This window comes from Aulonocara sp. 'chitande type north' Nkhata Bay, linkage group LG1 (genome assembly GCF_057382095.1).
Source record: "Aulonocara sp. 'chitande type north' Nkhata Bay isolate Kocher_YH1m ecotype deep benthic linkage group LG1, A_spYH_male_GT1.1, whole genome shotgun sequence".
In the NCBI taxonomy this organism is placed as follows: domain Eukaryota; kingdom Metazoa; phylum Chordata; class Actinopteri; order Cichliformes; family Cichlidae; genus Aulonocara; species Aulonocara sp. 'chitande type north' Nkhata Bay.
This window is the reverse complement of record NC_141344.1, coordinates 15,253,932-15,276,419: the sequence shown is the minus strand read 5'-3', so window position 1 is coordinate 15,276,419 and position 22,488 is coordinate 15,253,932. Positions and strand designations below refer to the sequence as shown.

At 40.8% G+C, this 22,488-nt stretch overlaps 1 protein-coding gene and 1 long non-coding RNA gene across 5 annotated transcripts in view; one reads left to right on the top strand and one right to left on the bottom strand.

Annotated features, from left to right (window-relative positions):
• The first annotated feature begins 3,348 nt into the window (after window positions 1-3,348).
• On the top strand, window positions 3,349-7,299 carry LOC147338828 (uncharacterized). 2 transcript variants are annotated; one of them, XR_015127571.1, is made up of 2 exons: window positions 3,349-3,473; window positions 5,543-7,299. It is a non-coding gene; the product is annotated as an uncharacterized LOC147338828 (long non-coding RNA). The 2 variants fall into 2 exon arrangements; XR_015127517.1 differs by lacking the exon at window positions 3,349-3,473 and adding an exon at window positions 4,869-5,221.
• Window positions 5,806-22,488, bottom strand: part of itsn2b (intersectin 2b) — a 39,626-nt gene continuing 22,943 nt past the window's right edge. Inside the window, exons 19-41 of one of the 3 annotated variants that reach the window (XM_086284808.1) lie at window positions 20,817-21,586; window positions 20,597-20,718; window positions 20,208-20,465; window positions 19,918-20,114; window positions 18,682-18,734; window positions 18,076-18,242; window positions 17,877-17,907; window positions 17,669-17,790; window positions 16,658-16,754; window positions 16,324-16,518; window positions 12,848-12,969; window positions 12,575-12,681; window positions 12,258-12,441; window positions 12,016-12,114; window positions 11,452-11,535; window positions 11,251-11,334; window positions 11,105-11,167; window positions 10,690-10,839; window positions 10,480-10,598; window positions 10,310-10,392; window positions 10,135-10,218; window positions 9,739-9,912; window positions 5,806-8,447 (exon numbers count right to left, since the gene is read on the bottom strand). In XM_086284808.1, coding sequence (XP_086140934.1) covers window positions 8,299-8,447; window positions 9,739-9,912; window positions 10,135-10,218; window positions 10,310-10,392; window positions 10,480-10,598; window positions 10,690-10,839; window positions 11,105-11,167; window positions 11,251-11,334; window positions 11,452-11,535; window positions 12,016-12,114; window positions 12,258-12,441; window positions 12,575-12,681; window positions 12,848-12,969; window positions 16,324-16,518; window positions 16,658-16,754; window positions 17,669-17,790; window positions 17,877-17,907; window positions 18,076-18,242; window positions 18,682-18,734; window positions 19,918-20,114; window positions 20,208-20,465; window positions 20,597-20,718; window positions 20,817-21,586 — 3,514 coding nt within the window. In that variant the 3' untranslated portion in view covers window positions 5,806-8,298. The remainder of the gene's footprint in view (window positions 8,448-9,738; window positions 9,913-10,134; window positions 10,219-10,309; window positions 10,393-10,479; window positions 10,599-10,689; window positions 10,840-11,104; window positions 11,168-11,250; window positions 11,335-11,451; window positions 11,536-12,015; window positions 12,115-12,257; window positions 12,442-12,574; window positions 12,682-12,847; window positions 12,970-16,323; window positions 16,519-16,657; window positions 16,755-17,668; window positions 17,791-17,876; window positions 17,908-18,075; window positions 18,243-18,681; window positions 18,735-19,917; window positions 20,115-20,207; window positions 20,466-20,596; window positions 20,719-20,816; window positions 21,587-22,488) is intronic. The other 2 variants (XM_086284798.1, XM_086284789.1) reach the window with 2 other exon arrangements.

Here is a 22,488-nt window from a genome sequence, read left to right as displayed (position 1 = left end):
TTAGCTACCCCATCAGCTTGGCAGGTTATTTTTGTGCTGATGTTACGCAAGGGGAAAAGTTTGAAAAACCCTCGAGGGCTGTGGTTGGGGAGGGTGACTGAGTTAAACAAGGTACTAAGCACTCAACAGGTATGTAGGGAAATAAAAACATGCAGTGGTATCGTTGGTAAACCTTTGCTCTTAGTTAAAGTTACTGTTACTGCTATTAGTCATGTTAACTCTGGACAAAGATGCTGGCTTTTCACTTCTTCAGAAAGGTGCCAGACTTCCTAACGTGCAGCAAAACAATTCTGAGTGTAAACAATAAAACTCAAACTTGTTCAGGCAGCCAGCTGTAGTGCGCTGCTGCACACTCATCTCACTGCAACACTAGTCTTACACACCCATTAAATCACTGAGGTATATTTAAGCTGTCAGTATTTTGCTCATTCTTTTGCTGCGTGTCTGTGCAGACATGGTTTAAGCCTTTCACCCAGACAGGCTCTCCAAGATGTGTACTTTAACCTGAACCATGACCTCCTCATCCTAAACCTCATGCTACATAGTTTTATTGCCTAAAATCGACCAGAGAAACCTGAAAAGGTCCAGAAGTCAAACTTCTACCACTGCCTGCAAAAGGTCAGAAGGTCATGACTATATCATTGATAAATAACAGGCAGTTGATGCTTACAGATAATGACATCATCACTAAAAGCCAATCCAGTGGTCTTGTGAACCCCCACCTAATGCTGACCATATACCGTATATAAAAGATATGTGAGTGGAGCTACACCTTGGTTCTTTTTAAAAGCCAGCAGGGGGCGAATTGAAAGTCTACTCTTTGTAAATTATGGTCTCAGCTGGAGACCAAAAGCAGGATGTGACAGGTCAGATATGCAGACATGAAAAAGAGCCCAGAAGTTTTAGAGTATTTCTCACAACTAGTTTAATTAATACACATGTGTCTGTGGGAAAACAGGTGCTTCCACAGGGAAGTCTTAAAGTACTGTCATGTTGTTGTTTGGATCCTTGTTTTCTGTTTTATTTCTGTTCTTCTTTTAATATTATTTAGAAGTATTCTCCCCAGTGTTTCTGTCATCCATCCCCTCGCACTATTAAATACATGTTTTCTTTTGTTTATGAGGTGTTGATAACAACCAATTAACAGTTTGCTTTTCATTCAAATTATCTGCATGTGCTGCATTTAGGAATTCTGTGTTTTTCGGTTTTCGTTAGGTGAACCACACCCTTGTGACATTTGGTTTCAAAAAACTAAAGCGGATACCACAAAAAAGTTTAAGTCTTCACAAACAGGACTTTGCGAAACACTGGGTGATCCTTTTTATACTTTTATATGCAGTCTGTGATGCTGTTAATAAGCTAATATTTCATGGTGGAAATATCAGAATTGCTCCTGTTGTATTTTGATCCCTGGGCCTGAATATTGGTCAAAATAAGATAAAAACGGAAGAAATGTTAATGCATCAGCAAAACCTGTTACAAATCTGAAGATCAACCCAGTGCTGCAATATACAATCCAACAATCCAAAATGCTGTTGATCCCCTGGAATCCACAAAAGTTTGACGTGAAAAAGTTTCATGGCATTTCGGTCTGAAGCGAAGATATGGAACGCCTGGTAGCACCTACATGGCTACAAGTAACTGACAACTAAAATTCATTTTATTTGGTCTGTTTGTCTCTTCATGTTTGTTTTACATCATCAGGAGCTGCATGAATAAATGATGTGCATGCACAGAATGCATGCCTACAGCTTTTCTCCATACATAAGCTGGTTTTCATAAAGAAAGAGTGTGCACTGAGGGTGAGTGTGTCTACCTCAGGCCTACTACTGACCATGCATAACCTTTTTTTTTTAGATACAACACAACATCCCGTTTCATAGAGCTTGAGCTTATATTTGTAATCTATTGCATGTATGTTTTGCATTCATGCGCACACTCACCTGTATTATTAGGTGTGATTTACCATTTACGAACTTATTTCTCAGTGATACAAACAGATGTTACAGTGGATTATGCTTTTTTTGTCTTTTAGTCCAAGTGCTGACTGTTACAGGCCTTAGCTCTGCACTTACACATGTGATAGGCTCAGTTTCACTTCTGTGGTTTCACATCTAAAACAAAAAAAAATCTAATTTCTATTTCTCCACTTCTGTCAGGAATATCTGTTTCAGATTTGACACAACCGTGTTGTCGAAAATTTGCTGGATCTTTCCGTTGCTCTTTGTAAAACTGCGATCACGTTTTCCGTTCTACGCCCACACGTGCACAAGTTATTAAATCAGCATCTTCACATTTCTGTAATTCTTTAATGGCTTGTTTAACACTTAATATCACACAAAAGCCTTGTGTTACTGGTTGTGTTCAGGTCTGCACAATCTGAAATCTCAGCACATTTACATGCAAACTCCCCTCTCTTGCACAATTACTGGAGAGAAATAAATAAAATGAATCCACGCATCTTTTTTTCCTTGCCACATGTGAAGGTTATTTATAGCGCTGATATAGCAGAATTAAGGTTAATAGATATTAAATAAACCAAGCATCGCCTTATGTTTGCGATTTTAATGTCTAAACATTGTTCTTTTTGCAGAATACACAACACACAGACCACTTTAAATCCATAATGCATGTATTTCTGCACTTCCTGCTCAGGGTGCTGAAATATTAACTCTCTTAAAGCCGTGGAGTGTTTTCTGTCAGGAATTATTGTCAACCCTCTTTGAAATAGCGAGGGACGGGAGCTGTGAGTTTCAGGTGCTGAGGGGGGACGTTGGGTCTGCGCCACGCTGGGGTTTTTGCTCCACTGGTGCTTCACTTCATTATTTAAGAAGCTTCAGGGGTGAAATTTCAGGTCAGTGTAGGCAATCTCATCTCAGCACATCAGCAAAATAAAACACCATCAACTTCATCATAGATGGGAGTAATTCATATTTACTGATCAATATAAACACAAGTCGGCCAAGCTAAAGATGTCCCAAGATTCGCGTGTGCTGGCTTTGGTTAACCTGGACATATTCAGCAGTCTTTTGGCTCTTAACCTTAAACCCCAAATGGGCCACAAATCTGTACTTTCAGCTTTACAAATGACTAAACAATTTCATAAAACAGCTGGGTACCTTAGCTTTAGTGGGAACTATTTTCAGATGTGCACTAACACACATTTGAGCAGTTTGTAAGTTATTGGAACAGATTAACATCTCACCGAGTGCTGCACTGATGTGTTTAAAGGCATTTGTGGAAACAGTTTCATCGTTTCCCACTACAGAAAAAATAACCTGCCGTGAAGTAAAGTTTGCTTATCGTTTTTTATGCGTTTCTGTGGGTGTGCCACTGATTTTGGGCCCACTGTGATGGAAAAATGACAACTTTTGCGAGGCTTGTTGTTCCAATTTTGGTAATGATTGAAAAAAATAAAAAATAACAATCACGACCTTAATTCAGTTCAACATCAGTTCATCGACAGCGTTTAGGTGAGTCCTCAATTTATTTATTTATTTTATTTTTAGCTAGGCGTCATGTTCTGATGAACATGATCAGAAATCAACACAATAGCAAAAAGCTGATTTGTGCTCGTTTTGGTGGAGAGTTTCAGTGTTTTAATGTCTAGGAAAAGACCTGTATGACGTGGACGTGGTCTTTCTCTTTCACCCTCTTGTCTGTCTGCTGCTTCAGGGCACCTTTACTCAGTGTAGGTTTTTGGTCAGGACACAAATCCCTCATTATTTCTGTGTTTTCTTTGTGAGGGTATTTGTGTGTATGTGTGTGTTACATAAGACAACTGTTCATGTGGTGATAATCAAATCATTCCCATGACTAACTCAAGTGGAACTGAGGGCCTCTCAGACTCATCCTGTATGCAGATGTCACTCTCTCCCTCCACGCTCTCTTTCTGTCTCCATGTGTGTTTATTCTCCTCTGTCTCTGTTTTTCTCCTCCCACCTCTAAACTGTTCTTTTCTTCTGCTTTGCTGCACTTTTCCTTTTCACTTTGTCTCATGCACACTCTCTCCCTCTGGCTCTTCATTTGCCATTTCTATTTCTGTCTGCCTCTGAACCTTTACTATACCTTTTTCTATAAGGAAAAAATCCTTTAAGAGTATCTTGAAGTCAAACCAGCCTCATGACTGACCTTTTTCTCATAGCTGACATACACTCACTACTCACTTGTGCCCCATTTTTCCTTTTAAATTGCCTTCCTTCTTCATGCAGTAGTTTCAGCAAGGTTCTGAAAACATTCCTCTGAGATTTTGGTCCATATTGACATGGCTGCATCTCACAGTTGTTGCACATTTGTCAGCTGCACACCCATAATGACAAACTCCTGTTCCACCATGTCCCTGTGGTCATAGAGATGGAAATGGGAAGCATAAAAAGCAGCCTGAACGTTTAATACAAGGCAGGAGCCATGCTTGTGTGTTTTTTCGCCAAATTCTGACCTGACCATGCAAATGTCACAGCAGAAATTGAGACTCCTCAGATCAGGAAGCAGCCTCCTAATTTTCCATTGTTCAGTTTTGGTGATCCTGCATGAACTTACAGGTGTGGTTGTCTGCTGCTGTAGCCGATCTGCTTCAAGGTTTAAAGTGTTGTGTGTTCAGAGGTGCGATATTTGAGTTACTGTTGCCTTTCTATCAGCTTCATGCAGGCTGTGACCTCTGGCACCAAAACAAAATGCTGCTCACTGGATATTTTCTTGTTTCTAGAGATGGTTTTGTGGAAAAATTCCAGTAGATCATCTGAAGTACTCAGAACAGCCTGTTTGGCACCAACAAACATCCAATATTCAAATTCACTTAACTTGCTGCCATGTGATTTATATGTTAACAAGCAGCTGATGAGGTGTAACTAATGAAGTGACCTGTGAGTGCATATATTTAGAAATTTAAGTAAACATTAAAAAAAAAAAATTGTTTATTGTAAACGTCTTCTTTTGGCCAACCTGCAGTACCTACACAGGCTGTGGCAGGACTGGAGATACCCACGACAGCAAGAACCACCACAAACGTCAGTGTATGCATTTTGGCAAGCTATTACAGCTTCTTTTATTTTACTGAATATGTGAATTTTAAATTGGGTCACCTTCACTAAACACATTCCGTCTATTGTCTTCTGCTTATCTGAGGTTGGACCGTGCTGGAAGCATGCTAAGGCAAGGAATTCCAGACATCCTTAACCCCAGCCACACTCTCCAGTTGGGAGAAGTACACAGGGCAGTCAATGTACGTGTCCATTGAGTTCTGGGTCTCCTCTGGGATTTCCACCGTTAGGTGTTCCAAGGTTTTTAAGATGTGGAACGCCACTGTCACAAAATGCAAACATTTGACTGATTTTTCAAGTGAATCGTATTTGTATTTAAAAATAAATAAATAAAAATCTTCAGGCAATGCTATGACACTTACTTAAATACGTATAAATTACATTTAATCCCTTTAGTTATATCATCACATATCCCGCTGCATTAAATGCATTAGTAGGTAGAGTTCAGCTGACTTTCTCGACCCAGTCACGCAGCCGTGTGTGTTGCTGTCATCTCTTCACAGACCCACTCAGCGTGGTTACATAATGGCTGCTGCTCCTGTGGCCCCAGAGCCAGTGGAGGGTGAAGAAGGACTTAATGAGAGCTATTGGTGCGCACTGACAACTCTGCACTGAACTCTACGGACTCTGTGGCCGGACACTACGAGAAACCAGGCAAACCAAGAGTTAACTACCACCCAAAAATATATATTTCACTTGTTCAAACATGAGAATTTATCTTCAAATCACGTCCGGCTTTATGAAAACTGTAAAATCTGTTGTAGTTTAGTAAAAAATGCTGCACATAACACTGTAGTTGGAAAAAGCACAACAGCAGGATGGTGTGCTCAACTGCATAGTCTGCAGGAGGATGTTCGCTCACAGTTTAGTTATTTTAATTGGTCCTTTTTGTTTGACCGGACAATTAAATTGACAGTTTGATCACTTTTAATATCTTTAATTTGCTTTAAGAAACCCTGATACAGCGAGTGCCATATAAAGGCCAAGGTGAGTACAAACAGCAGGTTACAGAATCCGGTCAGCTGTGAACAGGCAAGTCAGGGTTAGAGAGGTCATAAACTCAGCAGTCAGTGCAGGAGGCTGAAAATGAAAGAGGAAAACAAGCTTTCACAGCCCTACGCAGACGAGGAAGTCTCACACCTTCCACAAATTAAAAAAGAAAAAGAAAAAAAAGAACAGGAGTTAACAACAAGACTTAAAAACAACCTCGTTGATTAAAAAAAAAAAAAAAAGGGCAACTCAGTGGAGTACAAGAGCACAAAATATCAGACCTAAGAAAACAATGAACAACTTCGTCTCCTTACAGTAAAACTCAATCAAGGGGGAAAAAATGTATATGAATCCATTTCCACACATGCACTTCAGCGCTGGACGTCTAGACATCACCCAGCAGAGGTGAATGAACAACACAAATATCTGATGCAGTCGGATCAGACGTTAGCTCGTCTTTACTTTTCTTGTGTGCTCCCAAGTAAAAAGTCTATGTGACGCTGGACTGAAGTTTGCACCTCTGACCCAAAAGGAACATTTCCACATTTCCAGTAGTGCGAATGAATCTGAAGCAGACCATTTCCTGCTGTGTGCTACATGTGAGAAAGGAAGTCTGTGGAAAATATTCTGACTGGACTCAGAAGTTCATGTGTGGAAAGTCTTAAGATACTGAGCCGGCTTTCTCACAAAACAAACTCAGCGATTACCGACCGATTCTCCACGATGAAACAGAAAGGCGCTCTAAACTTTGGATAGTCACACGCATAAATTAAGAAATAAATACAACACATTTCGTTTAAATGCAGAGTTAGAAAATAATCTGAGCACACTGAGTAAGAGTAAAAACAACAACAACACAAATACGCAGCTTTTACACCCTTTATCTTTGTAGCGTCTTCATGGCTGACGTTCGTACGCGCCAACTTTAACTTTTTGAGGTCACAATATTACTGTAAGCAGGCAGGGACGAGAGGGGTGAGCCTTAAAATGTGTCGGCAGTTTGAAAAAGCATAAAAAAATACAAGTGGGAAAATACTGTTTGTTATTGCTCTCGATCTGAGTTACTTCAAAAAGTTAACGCCATCAAAACTGTTTGCATAAAAACACAAAACTCTCACCTTAATCATCTTAAACTCACTTGAAATTACTCGGCCGTAGCTGATTTCACACGTTAAAGAAAAAGCAAAAATAGTCTACAGTCAAGCCCAGCATCATCCCAATGAAGAGTAAATTATTTTAATCATATATTTAAAAAAAAAAAGGTCAAAAATGACTTTTATTAAGGCAAGAAGTTGTATCCTCCCAAAGTTGCAGGATCTGTTCGCTTCTCTATCGTTATACTTCTATTCTCCAAAGATATGTACTCACGAATCCCAACATACACACAAAACAACAAAACGAGTGTTCAGTGTTGCTACAGTGACACAGACTCAACCCAGAACAACGTATCCTGAGATCTACAGTAGTAAACTGACTTCAGACCAGCTCTACAGACTTATTCTCCAAGCTGTCACTGTCCATCATTTGCCATCTACTGTCTCTGATGTCACTGTGAGAAGTGAGCCCAGACAGTTTATGATTGGCGACAGCCACAAAGCAGGCCAGCAAAGTCTCTAAAAAGCAGTCAGTCATGATCTCCTCAGAAAAAAAGAAGAAGAAAATAATATAAAGAGTCAACTTGTATCTCTTGACAGTTAAGATAAAACACTAGTTAGTTCAGTGTCTCGTTTAATGGCCTCGGCTGAGCAGACTTGGCAAAGTGAATACTTAATAAAAACCGACTGAGATACAGAGCTCTGAGAGTCTAAAGGAGAGCACATGTAGTTTTATTGCTTTGAATTATCTGCTTCTCAGCAGCTTTTGTCTGGTCCTAACTCCATCTGAAGGTTGTAAATTTTACCTAGGACTCGCATTCAACTGTGGGACACACCAAGTCTCCATACTGAGCAGGTGAACAAGTTTCCCTTTCCATCTAAAGTCATCCCGAGGAACAAAAGATGAGCTCCAATTCCTATTTCGTGGCTTGAATTGTTGAAAGGCCATCTCTACTGCAGGACTTGGATGACATCAGAAGAGGTATTATTACTGCTGGTTAATATTAAATTAATTAAGGCTTGATGAATGAGACCGTCTCTCCTTACAGCTTAGAGGAGAAACCATCTTAGTTTGTTAATGTGAAAACAAGCAGCCTTTTAAAATTTGGTTAACTGTTCTTATTTGAAAGTCTCTACAGAGGATGTAGTTTCTTGTTTCAGTTCTTCCTTTGCGGCTACTTGTGTCCATAGAGCTGTAGGTCGAGCAGGACCCACACTTCCCCTGTTGGGACCTCGTGCAGCAGAAGCCGACGCGTCGCTGGTCCCTTGTTCTCGAACTCTTTCTTTATGGTCGCCACTGGAACCTCGGTCCGGCCCAGGAACTCTGACACGAGAAAACAGAACAGCACATGAGTTCGGAGGAAGTTATATTTATTTATTTTTCTGTTTTTAAAGAAGAAAACCATGTTTAACTTTTTATACTTTTTGTAATTATCCTGTGTACAGTTTAACTAAAATATTCACCAACAACAGCCAACGTTTAACCAGTGGGGGTGTTGAGACAGTTTCAGTGATACATGGGATGCTCTTTTAATATTTCTTTTAAACCCCACAGCAGTGTGTTCAACTAATTTCACACAGTCCCCCCGATTGATCCATGTGCTGGTGTGGACCTCTGACCTCGTGTTTGACACTCCCACCCTACACCCATGTCTTAAGAGGATTTGTCATTCTGCCACTGAATAAAATAACCATTTATCTATTTTCTACAGCTTATTCGTGTCATGGGGGCAGGAGGCACACCTAGCCCCCCCTGTCTCTAGCTACCTCCTCAAGCTTATGTGAGGCATTCCCAAGCCAGAGCAGAGAAATAATCTGTCAGCTGTGTCCTTGGTTTGTCCTGGGGCTACGTCCTGATAGTTCACTGTGGCGGGGTGTGGTTTGTGGCTTAGCTGCAGGGAGGGGTGGAGCAGTGGGCTCAGAGAGTGTCAGGGGAGGCTGGGAACAGCCAGTAATCGTCATCTAATCATGCCTCCTCTATTTCAGGAGGATGCCATGACCCGGAGAAGAGGGCAGTCCAGACAGGAAGCTAATGCTAACAAGCGTGCCGACCCAGCTCAGAGGGGAGAGTTGCTGGAAAGTGACTCAGTTGTAGATGAATTTATAGAGAAAATTGCCGTAAATAAATACTTAGCTTGCTCCATGACATGTGTTGGGTTCTCAATTTCATAGTTTGTGTTCGGGAGGCAACTTAATCAGACGACTTAACCAGCTCCAGCTATCCACAACCTTAAACTTTCAGTCGTGACTCAGAGATAGTGACCGTAGGTGAAGGTGGGAATGTAGACTGAAGTGTAAAACAGCAGCATTACTTTCACGGCCAGTTCTCTCTTCACCACAACAGACCGGTACAGCATCCACACTAATCTCCCACTCCACCCTCTCCTCACTCAAAGACAAGACCCCCAAGATACTTTTCTGCACTTGGAGCAGCAGCTCATTCCCAACCTGGAGTGGGAACTCCACTGTTTTCTTACAAACAAGTGTTAATAATAATTTAATTTGTATACATTTACACCATAATCTAACTATTTTATGGGCTTTTAAGGAAAGAGTTCTGAACAAACTTTAGCAATATTAATAAAATGAAATAATGTAATTAGCCGGTAGCTAACCGTCTGGTGAAAACTGGTCTTTTTCGTTGATGGCAATGCAGAGGACGTCCTGGTAGATGTCTTTGATGTGAAACTGACAGTTGAAGTTCCATTTGGGGTTCAGGGTGTCGTTGATTACTCTGGATGTGAAGATCTGAGCTCCCATGGTCACTTCACAGTAAGGGTTACTTTTACCTGCAGGAGGGAAAGACAGCAGACAGGCATGAGGAGGATGTAAGAGCAGGTAAAGAGAAAGCAAGTTGAGGATTGATTCAGATAATCAAAAAAAAAAAAGAAAAAGGAAGAGTCAAGGAAAAAAAGGAAGAAGTAAAAATAAAAGTGTAAAAGTATAAAACAAAGAAACAAAAAGAAAAGAAAAAAAAGCTGATGATTTGTTTTTAGTGCATTCATGCTCACCGTTGGGTTTTGCTGCCTTGAGTTCAGTGGCTTCTAGGATGGTGACGAGCAGTCTGCCGATTCCACTGCCTTTCATAGAGCGTGCTGTAAACACGTGCACAGAAAGCTTAAATGATTATTTGAGATTATCGCGTTTAGGTGACACGAATGTGGCTCTTGGAGTGTAGACACAAACCTTGATAAACCTTGTCCCTTTTTTTCTTTTCAGTCTCAATAAATTCCTCAGACGCCACCTTAATCTTCTGAACCCACGCCGTCCTGAAAAAACACAAACACGCAGGAATTCGTACAAGCCACTGATTCACTGGCACATTTCTCTGTGCGTACGCCGACGTGTGCACATACCGTTCATTAATGTTGTCTGTTCTGAGCATGTAGACTTTGTCAATGTGTGAGATGTGGAAGATGGGCTCATCGCTGGAAGGATCTGGAAGCTTGACCAGAGCTTCGTTCAGGAGGACGGGCTACAGGAAACACAAGATGAAACACGGTCGGGCACAAACACAAAGTCTAACGTTGCCTCAAAGGAGATTTCCACTCGTGTGCATCTCTTACTGGTTTGTAGATCTTTAGCTGTACGTTATTCTTGTTGCTGAACAGTTTATCAGGTCCAGATGAGGTGAACTGTTTAGCCGCGTACGTTAAAAGCAGGAAGTCGTTGAAGAGGAAAGCCCAGAGTTCCTTGCTGCTCTTTGCCTTGTACAACTGTGACGATAGAGTGATACACCCGCACATGTATGATTAAACACTTAAAAAACTAACAACATTAACTGATTTACTTTCGCAAATCTTCAGCAAAACACGACTTTAAATTATTTAAAGCTTACTGGTGTCTGAAGATTTTACTTTGTGGTATGAGGCTTGTAACCAGTAACACTACTTCCTGGGATTTGAACCATTAAGTTTCAAATTTCATCATCCGTTATGCCCCATCCTGCCAGCCAATATGAGAACCTGCAGTGAAACTCACCTTGCCGCTGTGGAGCAGTTTTCTGGGGCCCAAACAGTTGGTAAGGGAATTAAAGACCAAATGCTGTAAAAAGCGAGAAAGTTTAAAACAACGTTTCAATGTTTTCACACAAAGATCCATGAAGGAAAAACCGTAAATCTCAATACCTCGACAGGACCGTCACAATTAACGTGGCTCTGAATCCACTCCAGTCTGTCGGAGTTCTCCTTCTCTCTTACACCCTCGTTCACCTGCACAAGGTAATCGCCCAGAAACACCACAGCAGATTCTTTCAACCACAACACAGAGACTTTCTAATTAAGCGACTCACTGGGTTCATTAATAAAGGAAATGATGATCATAAAAACCTGTTTACAGAGCTCCTCCGCCCTCTCCAGCGCCTCTTTCAAAGGACCTCGGTCAGCATGACCCTCTGCAGTGCACTCCAGGATCTGCACAAGTAAATACACTAATAAGCTAATCGTGCTCACATTTGACGTTAATTTTATTAACAACTATTTTCCGTCACTGAAGAGTGTCTTTCATTGGATACTCTGTCGATGAACATGCACTGCAAAGATATTGGAGCGTAATTTTGACTACTTCTGGCAGTGGAAGCTGATACCTGGTGCAGAATGAGAGCTTACCGTGATAACTTCTGATCACGTCCCTGAATGTAAAGCTCTGGCTGAAAATACTCTCCAGGGAGAACATTCATACTTAAAGTAAAAGTATCGTAGAACTGGAAAAAAGCGCTTGCATAGTCCGTCACTCTCCACACCCTTATAAATTCTGTTTTTGTATATTAATGTGAGTCTAAATATTTAAAACAGCTAACAATAAAATAATAGATACAATTATGACAGAATTTATAAAACAACCAGAAAGTCAAATGCAGCCAGTTAAGGCCACACTTGAAAACGATGGCCTACGTTTTTGATGTGCAGTGGGTAGCGAGTGATCCTCTGCATTGGTTTCAGCAGGAAGCTGGACAGCGGCATTCCTTTACACCTGTAGTCTGTGGCGATTTTCTAAGAGAAAAAAGACAACATTAAAAGATTAACAGATACATTCTTGTCTTTCAACAAAACCGGAACCCCTAAAATTCCCAAACTCTAAATGGAAAACATGAAGCTCTCATTGGAAGCGGACAGGATGTGGGAATCCCTCCTACCCTCATGAAGTCCTTAAAGTCTGAATCATTGTCAGTGCGAGTCTGCAGCAGTGTGGCGCCGTTGAACTGGGATGAGCAGAAACGGATGTAGGGCTGCATGTGGGACAGCTCGGCAGCCAGGATATCTCCAATCATCCCCACTGGATTGTTCTCTCCACCCGTCTTCTTACGAACGCGGAGCGCCCTGCACACATACACAAGACAAACCCCCAACATGCTTTTTTACACTGAAAAAAAATCTGCACAAACACTCTTCACAGCATTTCCTCACGCTATCAGAAACACTGTCGCCTCTTCTCTGCCCACAAGGTATTTACTTGACAAATTTTGAGTTGCAGGCCAGCAGTTCCTTCCAGTTGACAAAAATCATGCTCATCTCTGACTCATTCAGCCGGCCCGACGCAGACATGGGCTTGCAGAAAACCTACACAAGCAGAGGAAAAAGCCACAAATATTACAAAACACACCAAGTCCCAACTCACACACACAACACCGTAAGAACTGCAGCGTGTAACTTTTCTTGGTGTGATTTTTGAGAACGCTACTTTTTGCTTTTACATGTATTATTCAGCAGATTTGTGTGAAATTACCTCCAGCACTATCTGCAAATCTTCCACATATTTTTCCTCAGTTTCTATCAGCTCATGGATGTAACCTTGCCTCTTCTTCTCTTGAGGGCTCAGTGAATCCAGGCTGTTCAAGTCTGCACACCCTGCAAAACAGGAGCAACACCCAGAGGAGAGGTTTGCATGAAAAAGAAAACCAACCAACCAACCAGTCCATCCACTTCAACAAAACCCACAAATGACTGCTTGTACCGATAGCCCAGGTTTGCGTTTACTGCCTCCTGCTGGAAGTGTCTGCACAGGAAAACAAAAATGATTCCTCCTCTGTACCCTCTCATACATTACTTTCAGAAAGGTTTAAAAAAAAAGCAGGTGGCAGACGACAACCGTCTAACACACACTTACCTGATACAGGGCGCCCATTCATCCACTGTGAGGATCCCATGCAAACTGACTGCTCATCCCCTATAAACTCCTTTCTTTCCTCTCCCTCTCTTGTTTCACTCTCATCTGCTGTGTCATCCCAAAGGTTTAGAAAGTGAAATCTGTTCTGTGAATCCATTGCTACGACTGATTGTAGCTGTCTGGCTGTTCGCTCAGTGTGATTGTACTCTGTCTCTCCTGTCAAGTTTGGCTCTTTCTGTGCCGTTATCTTCTTGCTGGGATAAATCCGTTTGTACCAAAACAGGAAAGGGAGTCCTTTTTTTTTTTCTTTCCCAACCTTGAATTGGGGGGGGGGGGGGGGGGGGGGGGGGGGGGGGGAAGAAGGTGGATAAACCTGACCTTCTCCTATTTTTCTGCACCTTCATCCATTAATAAGTCTATAAAACTGTGGATATTCACATGTTTTTAGATAAGGTAGCCCAGTACAGGTTGGCCAAAGTCACATAGATAACATTAAACAAAAGCAGACAAAACAAATCCCAACTATTCAAGAAGCAATTCTTTGGGACTAAATTACAAATCAGATCCATGCATGTAAACAGAGAAAAAAATAAAAATCAAAAATCAAAAAATAAAAATCACAAAAACAAGGTGAGATGGTTTTCATCTATTCGGTCATCTTAATCGTGTGGATTTTATTGAACATGTAAACACTGAGCACAACTCACACAATCTTTATTTTATTTATTTTATTTCAGATTCAGAAAATATACCACACAGATCTTCCATCACCTTTGTAGCACAAATGTTTGGTATATCTTTAAAGTCAGTTGTGCAAACACTGTTAGTGTTGTTCTCTATGGCAGCCTTTCACCTGAAATCCCAACAAATAAACTGTGATAAAACAAATACAGGCTCTCCCCACTCCCAAAAACGTAAAAAACCCTTTAACAATGATTAGCTCTTCTTGCATTACAGGTCATCAAACTCTTTTGTACCATTTCTAATTTCTCCCTGGAGTCAGTGCACCAAGAGAGCATCCACAGGATATAAAGTCTTTCACCCCATTGATCTGAATTTATCCCCAATCCCAACATTAACCAGTACCTCTTTATTTATTTTAATATGTAACCTGTGGTTAACACTATCAGCAGACATGCATTCACTCCCTTCCACAATAAAATCACCCTGAGCAGCAGCAGAAAAGCAGCATTCATTAATATAAAGTGCAGCACTCATCTTTAAATATCACCTCTAAAAACAAGGCTTACTGTAACACCCTTTTTACACATGCACCGCAGTCCTGAACCTTTCTAGACCTTAACTATGTGAAAATGCAAAATCCAAATGCAGCTGGATTGAACATAAACTGGTCTTTAACCAGATGGTTGTACCATCAACTGAAACAAAACACCTGTAACACCTTAAATGCAAATGAATCATCAGGTTGTTATGACACTGAAACTTTGAATCAATAAAGTGGAAAAAGTATTGACAAAAAACATCTAAAGATGAAGTTGTGGCCATTGAAAGGATTAAACTGACACTAGTTAACTCTGAGAAAACAAAAGAAAACATGAAATTATTGCTTTTAGATATATGGACTTATTAGTTTCACACTTTGGTTAAGTTTAGGATAAACAAACCGGTTTAGCATTGTAAAACCAAAAACAAACAAACAAATGAAACCCATAAAAAACAAACAAACAAACAAAAAAACTTTTTCCCCAGTTACAAGACCGAGACATCACAAAAATGTGATTGGACACTTGATGTTTGTAGGAATAACACCAGCAGAGAGATAACAGACAGTGCAAACACATCTGAAGGAAACATTTTCTGTTGTGTGCTACAAGAAAGAAAGAAAACTTCAAGGGACAACATTTCAATCTGGAGTTCATGCGTGACAACAGGCCATGTCTTTAATGGTTTACTCACTCTAAAGCCGTTTTCCCACATGAACTTTGGGAAATTTAGCAAGAATTAAGTCAGAATATTTTCCTTTCTCACATATGGCACACTCCAGGAAATATTTTTCTTCAGATGAGTCCATATTTGGTGTGATTTAAGTGAGTGAACTGCCTGTAAAAAGCATGCAGGAGGTAGAAACATGACACCCACCATCCGCTTTGCAGTTTGCACCATCTAATGCACCTCGGTGAGGCAAGTCCTAGAAACGTTTGCTGCTGTAGTCTAAGTTTGATGCAGATATGCTCATACTGGATTCTTTGTTCCCTTTTTGAATCACTTTCATTAAGACAGCAGGTCAGACTTTATAACATTTCACTGGAAGGACAGCAGTCGGACCTTTTCAATCCTCCTCAAAATTATTCACATTTTTGAGGTTTATCATGATCTCAATCTTTAGTATGAAACAAGAGTTAAGGCAGCTGCAGTAACACTTTACCATCATGTCTGATTAAAGACACATCTCTGAGGAACAGTTAGGTTTGTGTGAGCAGAACTCCAGAAACTGGAGAGCCAATAACGGAAAAGAGAAACATATGACAGAGACAGGTTTGGGCTGAATGAGGGAGGAAATGTGTCTACCGAAGGAAGAAGAAGCCACAGAGAAACCCACTATCACTCAGCGTCAACTTTTACAATAAAAAAACAAAAAACAAAAACCGAAGGAATCAAAAAGTCACAGAATCACCACAAAGAGTCATGAAAAACTAGCTTCACTCCCAAGTTAATTTACTCAAGCCCCCCTCATTTTTAATTTTTCACCTGCTGCTTGAGGTTGTCTTAAATATAGTGAACAAAATGAAATTTGCTTAATGGGAGAAGTTAGAAGATAAGTGTCCAATCACTTCAGCCCGTCAGAGCAGAGTGTGATAGTGGGTCTCTCTGAAGTCGGGAGGTGAAGAGGGAGAAGAGGTGGAGGAGGAAGAGTCTTTCTACCACCCTAAAAAGAGAAACAAACGAAGAACAAGAGAGAGGGAGAAATACAGATTGGGAGGGGGGGAAGACGGTCAGTGTGAAGAAAAGTGTGACAGACGAGCTGATAATAAACTATCAAGGGTCGCAGATAGGCAGGTACGGGTAAATGAACAAACACTTAAGAATAGTTAGTCATACAGGTTTGAAGCAACATGGAAGAGAGATTTACATACACTGCTGACTGGGGTCAACGTCCGCCGTGGTCATCTGAACATAATTGGTGGGGAACAATCCAGTAACCCCGTTGGATTCTCCTTTCCACCAGTCAGGGTTACTCTTGTCTAAAACGTTGATCAGTTGCCCTTTAGAGAAGCTCATCTCTTCCCCATTGGCGGCTGTGTAATCATATATGGCGATCACCTGGCAGACTGAATATGAAGAGGACAGTGAGGTTATTATTTTTGCCTAGTCCACGCTGGTATTTTATTAATGCTGTAAAATGCATGCTGCTTTGACTTTTGCCCTCCCCCAGTGACTTAAAGTGGTGTCTGTGTGTGTCTGCGTTACCTGGTTGAGGTGCTGGTGTGGACTTGCCACTGCTGGATTCCAGTACTTTAACATGAGTAGCAGGGAACCAGCCCTTCTGACGCTTTTTACCACGAGCCTGGAGTCAGAAAATACAAACAGTCACTGGCTTTCAGTGAGGTTTTAATCAGACTCACAATTTTTTTTCCAAAGTTCATGATTGCTTGAGTGTTATGCCAAAACAAAAGGAATGTTTATGTCCGAGCAAATAATCATTTCATTTTTCTCCCAAAGAAAAAAAACACCTCTGCTAGTCAGAGTCAATAAAACAGACCTCTCAGTCTGCTTTTCACTGCTGGTACCTTTTAGAAGCTTTTGGTTAAATTATCTGACAAATAATGTGATTTGCTGCACAGTTCATTTTACTAACACAACATCCAAGTAAATAGGCCCAGTATCACAGATACCAAGTATCTTTGAACAAGGCAGATGGGCATGCTGGGAATTCTAATGTGCAGGAATGTGGAAAATGTGCAGGAACCTGTTGAAGTCAACAGTGCAACAGCTTGTGTGATCATTGTGTGTTTGTTGTCCAGCAGTATAATAAATTATGTTTAGCAAAGAAAAAGATAAAAGTGGTTCTCTAAGGAGGAAGGAGAAACGTAGGCAGAATGAGTACAGCCACAACTTTGGAGATGAGTGCTGTCAATGACTTTGTTGAGTGCAAGGCCTGAAAGAGGAAGATGAGTGACTGAAACACTTCTTATATGTTGGAAATATGTACTCATAGTGGAATATGTGTGTGTGAAATATCTATAAGCTAAATAATGAGGAATTTTATAAATGAGTGTGCTTGTTATACGGTGACCAATCCACTCAGTCTGTGAGGAACTGTGGTTAATGGGCTTCTCACCGTTGTTCGTGCTTATAGACATTCGAGTTGTCTTTGTGCCTTTGTGTCAGCAAGGATGAATCTGTTTTGGGCTTGTGGTAGCCTAGTTAAAAAAAAAAAAAAAAAAAAAAGACTAACTTTAAAAACCCCTAAACGCTGACCTGCAGTTCACCAAGCCACCAGCCTGAGACATCCTTGCTGAGGATGAGGATGAGCTGGCCATTTTCCAGATTCAGCTGCTCAGGACCAGTAGAAGCGTGAGGTCTAGTAACCTGAGCGACCTCTGTGGACATAAAACACAAACAACTTATTTCAGAAAAATGTACAATCAGGACTTCAACAAAACATGTTTGAAATTTAGAACGTTACCTTGCTTTTTCTTTCCAGATGTGCTCGATGTCTGAAAATAAAAGATGGGTTTATATTTTAGTATGTGTTCTTTTATAACCCTTTATGTTATAATGCAATCTATTATGAAATTGTCACAAACTGAAGTCTTAAATAAGACCTTCCCAAATTATTTATTGCAGCAGACCAGTTCATGCCCCCGTGTGTTGAGTGTTCTTACATCTGTCTCTTTAGGTTTGACGTAGTTGCTGGGGAAGACGCCCGTGCGGTTTCCTATCGAGCCGTTCCACCACTCTCCATCTCTCTTGCTCACCAGGATCACATCTCCCTCTTTGAATGTCAGATCACCGGACTGTGGAGACTCGTAGGTGTACAAGGCCACAAATTCTGGAAAAGAAAAAGAATCAAAAAGACTAAAACACAACAATACAGCTATAGGCCCACGTGTTGTTTACATCGATAAACTAACCTCCATCATAGTCCAATTAAAAGAGTCAACAAATCCTGAATGATAGCAGATGAACAGTAATGTTGAATTTTGAATGAAGCATATATTATCTAAATAAATGTGAAAAGCTAAACAAATCGACACCAAGGAGGGAAAATTTGTGTAGTTTAGGCTGTTCAATCATTTAATCTTTATAAAATGTTAAAATATGATCCCAAAAAGTTGATTCTGTTCATCTGGACGTTGAGTTTTCAGTGGGAGAAACGTTTCTTTGCTTATCCAAGTGACTTCCTCAAACAGACTGCATACAGTTTGGACTCTTAGTTGTATTCAATATCAGGAAGCGCAGTTTACATTTCACAAGACTTTTTACTTTACCTTCAAGCTGCAGGCTATCCCCATCAGGAGCATCAGCAGAGGAGCTCTTCACACTGTAAAGACAGAGACAATATTACAGTACATACATGCATAGTAGTCTGGCAATCCACCCATGCATCTCCCAAAACTTATGACGCCACACGCAAAGTTTAACTAAAGAAATGCAAACCTTTCTAGTCATTGGGGAATCTGCTCAGGCCTTCGTAAACCTGCTGTCTCATTGTTTTGGTCACCAGCCAAATGTCACAAACACAGATGAACCTGCACTTGACTGACTAGTAAATCAAGAGCTTAAACTTCAGGCTCAGTTTCCTACAATACCAGCTGGAATCAAAGTGCATATCCTGCTGCACCTGTGAATGTAGGTGACTGGTCATGTTATCATGCGGCTTGACTTGACTGATTTAGTTTGAGATAATGGCACCAAAGTTTACATATGGAAGGCACACAGGATTACAGAGTTTATGCAAATTAATGGAGATTAATTAATTAAACAAAAGACAATGAAGTATGTTTTTCTGTTTTACTGATTTTACATAAGTACACAAAGCCAACGTTCCCACCATACAACAGACTGTCTAAATCAGGCTGGCCAACCCTTGAAAACATATCTCCTTATGTTTACATTTGATTGAACGTGAAAGGTGAAAAACTGTATTTTTCACATGATCACTAAGACTTGAATTCAGCCGTGTGTCAGTAGTGAATAATGTTCATCCACACAGGAATTTTCTGCTTATTAGTGGTCTAAAAGAGGTCTAAATTATACAAAGTGTACAACCTCAGATTGTCATGAAGGCTGAAGTTCAGATTAAATCTGCTTCAAAACTAAAAGTTAAAATGCTAAAATGATTAATGTTAAACAAGAAGAGATGTGTTTTCCCCTTTTATACATATATATAGTGATGGTAATAAGAGTGATATAGTAATAAGAGTCATTTTTAAAGAGTAAACCATAATAAACCAAATATTAACATTTTTGCAGCCTGAATTACTCTTTAAGCTGCGTATTTCATTACAGTAAAGTTTCAGGAAGAAAGTGTCTCCTAAAAGGAAAGGGAAAAAAAAAATCATTCTCAATGAGGCTTGTTAGTATTATCAGAAACTAAAATAACAGTAAGCGTTTCCATTTCCAAGGCTATAAAAGACTGTTGAGATTTTGAATCCAAATCCAAGAAGGAAAAAGCTGCTGATGTCTTAGAAAAAGTAAAGATCCACACATAAGCAAGTACTTACTTTGAACCCTCATCTTCTCCAATAGGTTTCACATATGTTTTGGGGAACCAGCCCTGTTCGTCGTTCAGTTTTCCCAGCCACCAGTTCTCCTGCTGCTCCAATACCTGAATCACATCGTCCTTATTAAAGTTCAGATGACTATCTGTCTTTGCTGTCCAGGAACAGAGCGCCTGGGCTAACAGGGTACCCACCACCCGCTGATGAAAAGATAACAGCACAGAGAGGTTGAACCTATCCACATAATAATTATACAGTTGTAAGGAGCAGTAAGTGCTGTGTGAAGCCCTCACCTGTTCCTGACTCTCAGAAGTTGCAGGGTTTGGAGAATGTGTTGGTGTGAAGGCGGATTTTGTCCCAGACACTTTGGCAGCCTTAAGAGCATTACTAAGCTGTGACTGCAGCGGTAGTTTAGCAGGAGGAGCAGGAGCAGTGCTATCAGCTGTATTCGATGGGCCCACTCTCTCGACGTAGCTCTCTGGGAACCAGCCCATCGTCCCCTGCTTGCTGCCATACAGCCAGCCTTCCTCTCGCTCTGTCGTCTCATCAACCTGAGCAGAGGAGAGAAGGTTTGAGACAGGAAAGTTAAAAGCTGAGGGTCAAAAAAACAACAACAACAAGAAAAAAAAAAAGAAAGAAAAAAAAAGAAAAGAAAAGAGTGAACCCCTGATTTTATTCCTACCTCGATGATGTCATCTGTTTCCAGGCTGAGCTCTTCGTTGTTTCGTGCAGTAAATGGGTAGACTGCTTTGAAGGATGTGAGCGATGCTGACTTCCTGTGCTGCTTGGCCCTCGGCTGCCCGCCTGTAGCACCAAATCAGACATCATAAAGTGAAGTGATCTATAAAACAAAGACAACAGAAGCTGATAAAGGTTTCAAAACATGCAACTGTCCCTCACACCTTTCCGCTCCTCCAGCCCTCTCAGCAGAGCTTGAATATCAATCTTCCCTCCTGTTTTAGGTGGTTGCTGCTGCTGCTTCTGCTGACGAGACGCCTCCTCCTTCCGCTTTCTCTCCTCTTCAGCTTTCCTCCTCTTTTCTTCCTCCTCCTTTCTCTTCCTCTCCTCTTCTGCCCTTTTTCTCTCCTCCTCACGCCTCTTCCTCTCCTCCTCTTGCTGCTGATGAAGCCTTCTCCTCTCTTCTTCCCGCTTCCTCTTCTCCTCCTCCTTTCGCCTTTCCTCTGCGTCTCGGAAAGCTGCTTCAGCAGCCCTCTGTCTTCTCCTCTCCTCCTCCTCTCTCTCCCTTCGGCGCTCCTCTTCCCTTCGCACCTCTTCTAACCTTTTCCGCTCCTCCTCTAACCTCTTCCTCTCCTCCTCCTCCCTTCTGCGTCGTTCCTCCTCTTCTCTCCTTCTCTTCTCCTCTTGCCTCCTCTCCTCCTCCAGTTTTCTCCTCTCTTCTTCTAGCTTCCTCTTCTCCTCCTCCAGCTTTCGCCTCTCCTCCTCCTGCCTCCGCCTCTCTGCTTGGCGCTGGCGCTCTTCTTCTTCTCTTTTCCTTCTCTCCTCTTCCTCTCGTTTTCTCCGCTCTGCCTCCTCCCTTGCTCTGAGCTCTCGTTCTGCCTGCTCCTTGGCAGCCTGGATGAGAGCCTGTCTCTGTCTCTCCTCCTCTTCCCTCTGTTTGGCCTCCCTCTCTTCCTGAAGCTTTCTCTGACGCTCCCTTTCCATCCTAATACGCCTGTAAGTGAGAAAAAAAAAACAAGCTTTAAAAGTCTGAACATTAAAATGAAAAAGTTATTTGTGATGATGTGAGAAAATATTCAAAACAACCAATATATCAGGGTGCACCACACCTTCCACCCCAGCCCAGAAGAATTTGATCAGAGGACTGGAAAGTTGAGTTTATAAGGCATACACACCTCAAATTAATGCACTATTAACTGGTCATTATTTGTTTATTTGTTTATTTGTTTATTTATAAGGAACCCCATTAGCTTCCACAACAGTGGTTGCTAGTCTTCCTGGGGCCCAAGCCATCAAATATCTCCAAATAAAATGTTACAACAATTAGATCTACAGTAAAGTTTTACAATACTGAAATGTAAACATGTGAATATTAAAAATTATATAAAAGCAGAAAACCAAAACAAAACACTCAAACAAAATACACAATTTCCATTACAAGTGATATTACCCTCTACAATTTTTACAAATACATTAAAAACTGCCTAAATAGGCTTTTAGGTGATTTTTAAAATTATGAATTGAAGCCAATTCTCTTATTGCCTCAGGCAACTTATTCCACTGAAACGATGCTCTGAATATAACAGAGTTTTTCAAAAAGTTACTTTTAACACGAGGAATTACTAAATTGTGGTTGGTTGAGAATCGTGTGGCATGATTATGAATTTCATCTGGATACTGCAACTGAGCACAAAAAAAGTGTGGTGTGTTTAACAGTATTGTTTTCTTTAAAAATACAAGTAAGCCATAGTATAATTTAGCTTGTACAGAAAGCCAAGAAAGTTTATCATGCATTTTGTCAATACTTGTATAGTATGAACACCTTAACACTAATCTGGTCGCCCTATTTTGGACTAACTGAAGTCTATTCAGATCTGTCTTATTAGCTGCAGACCA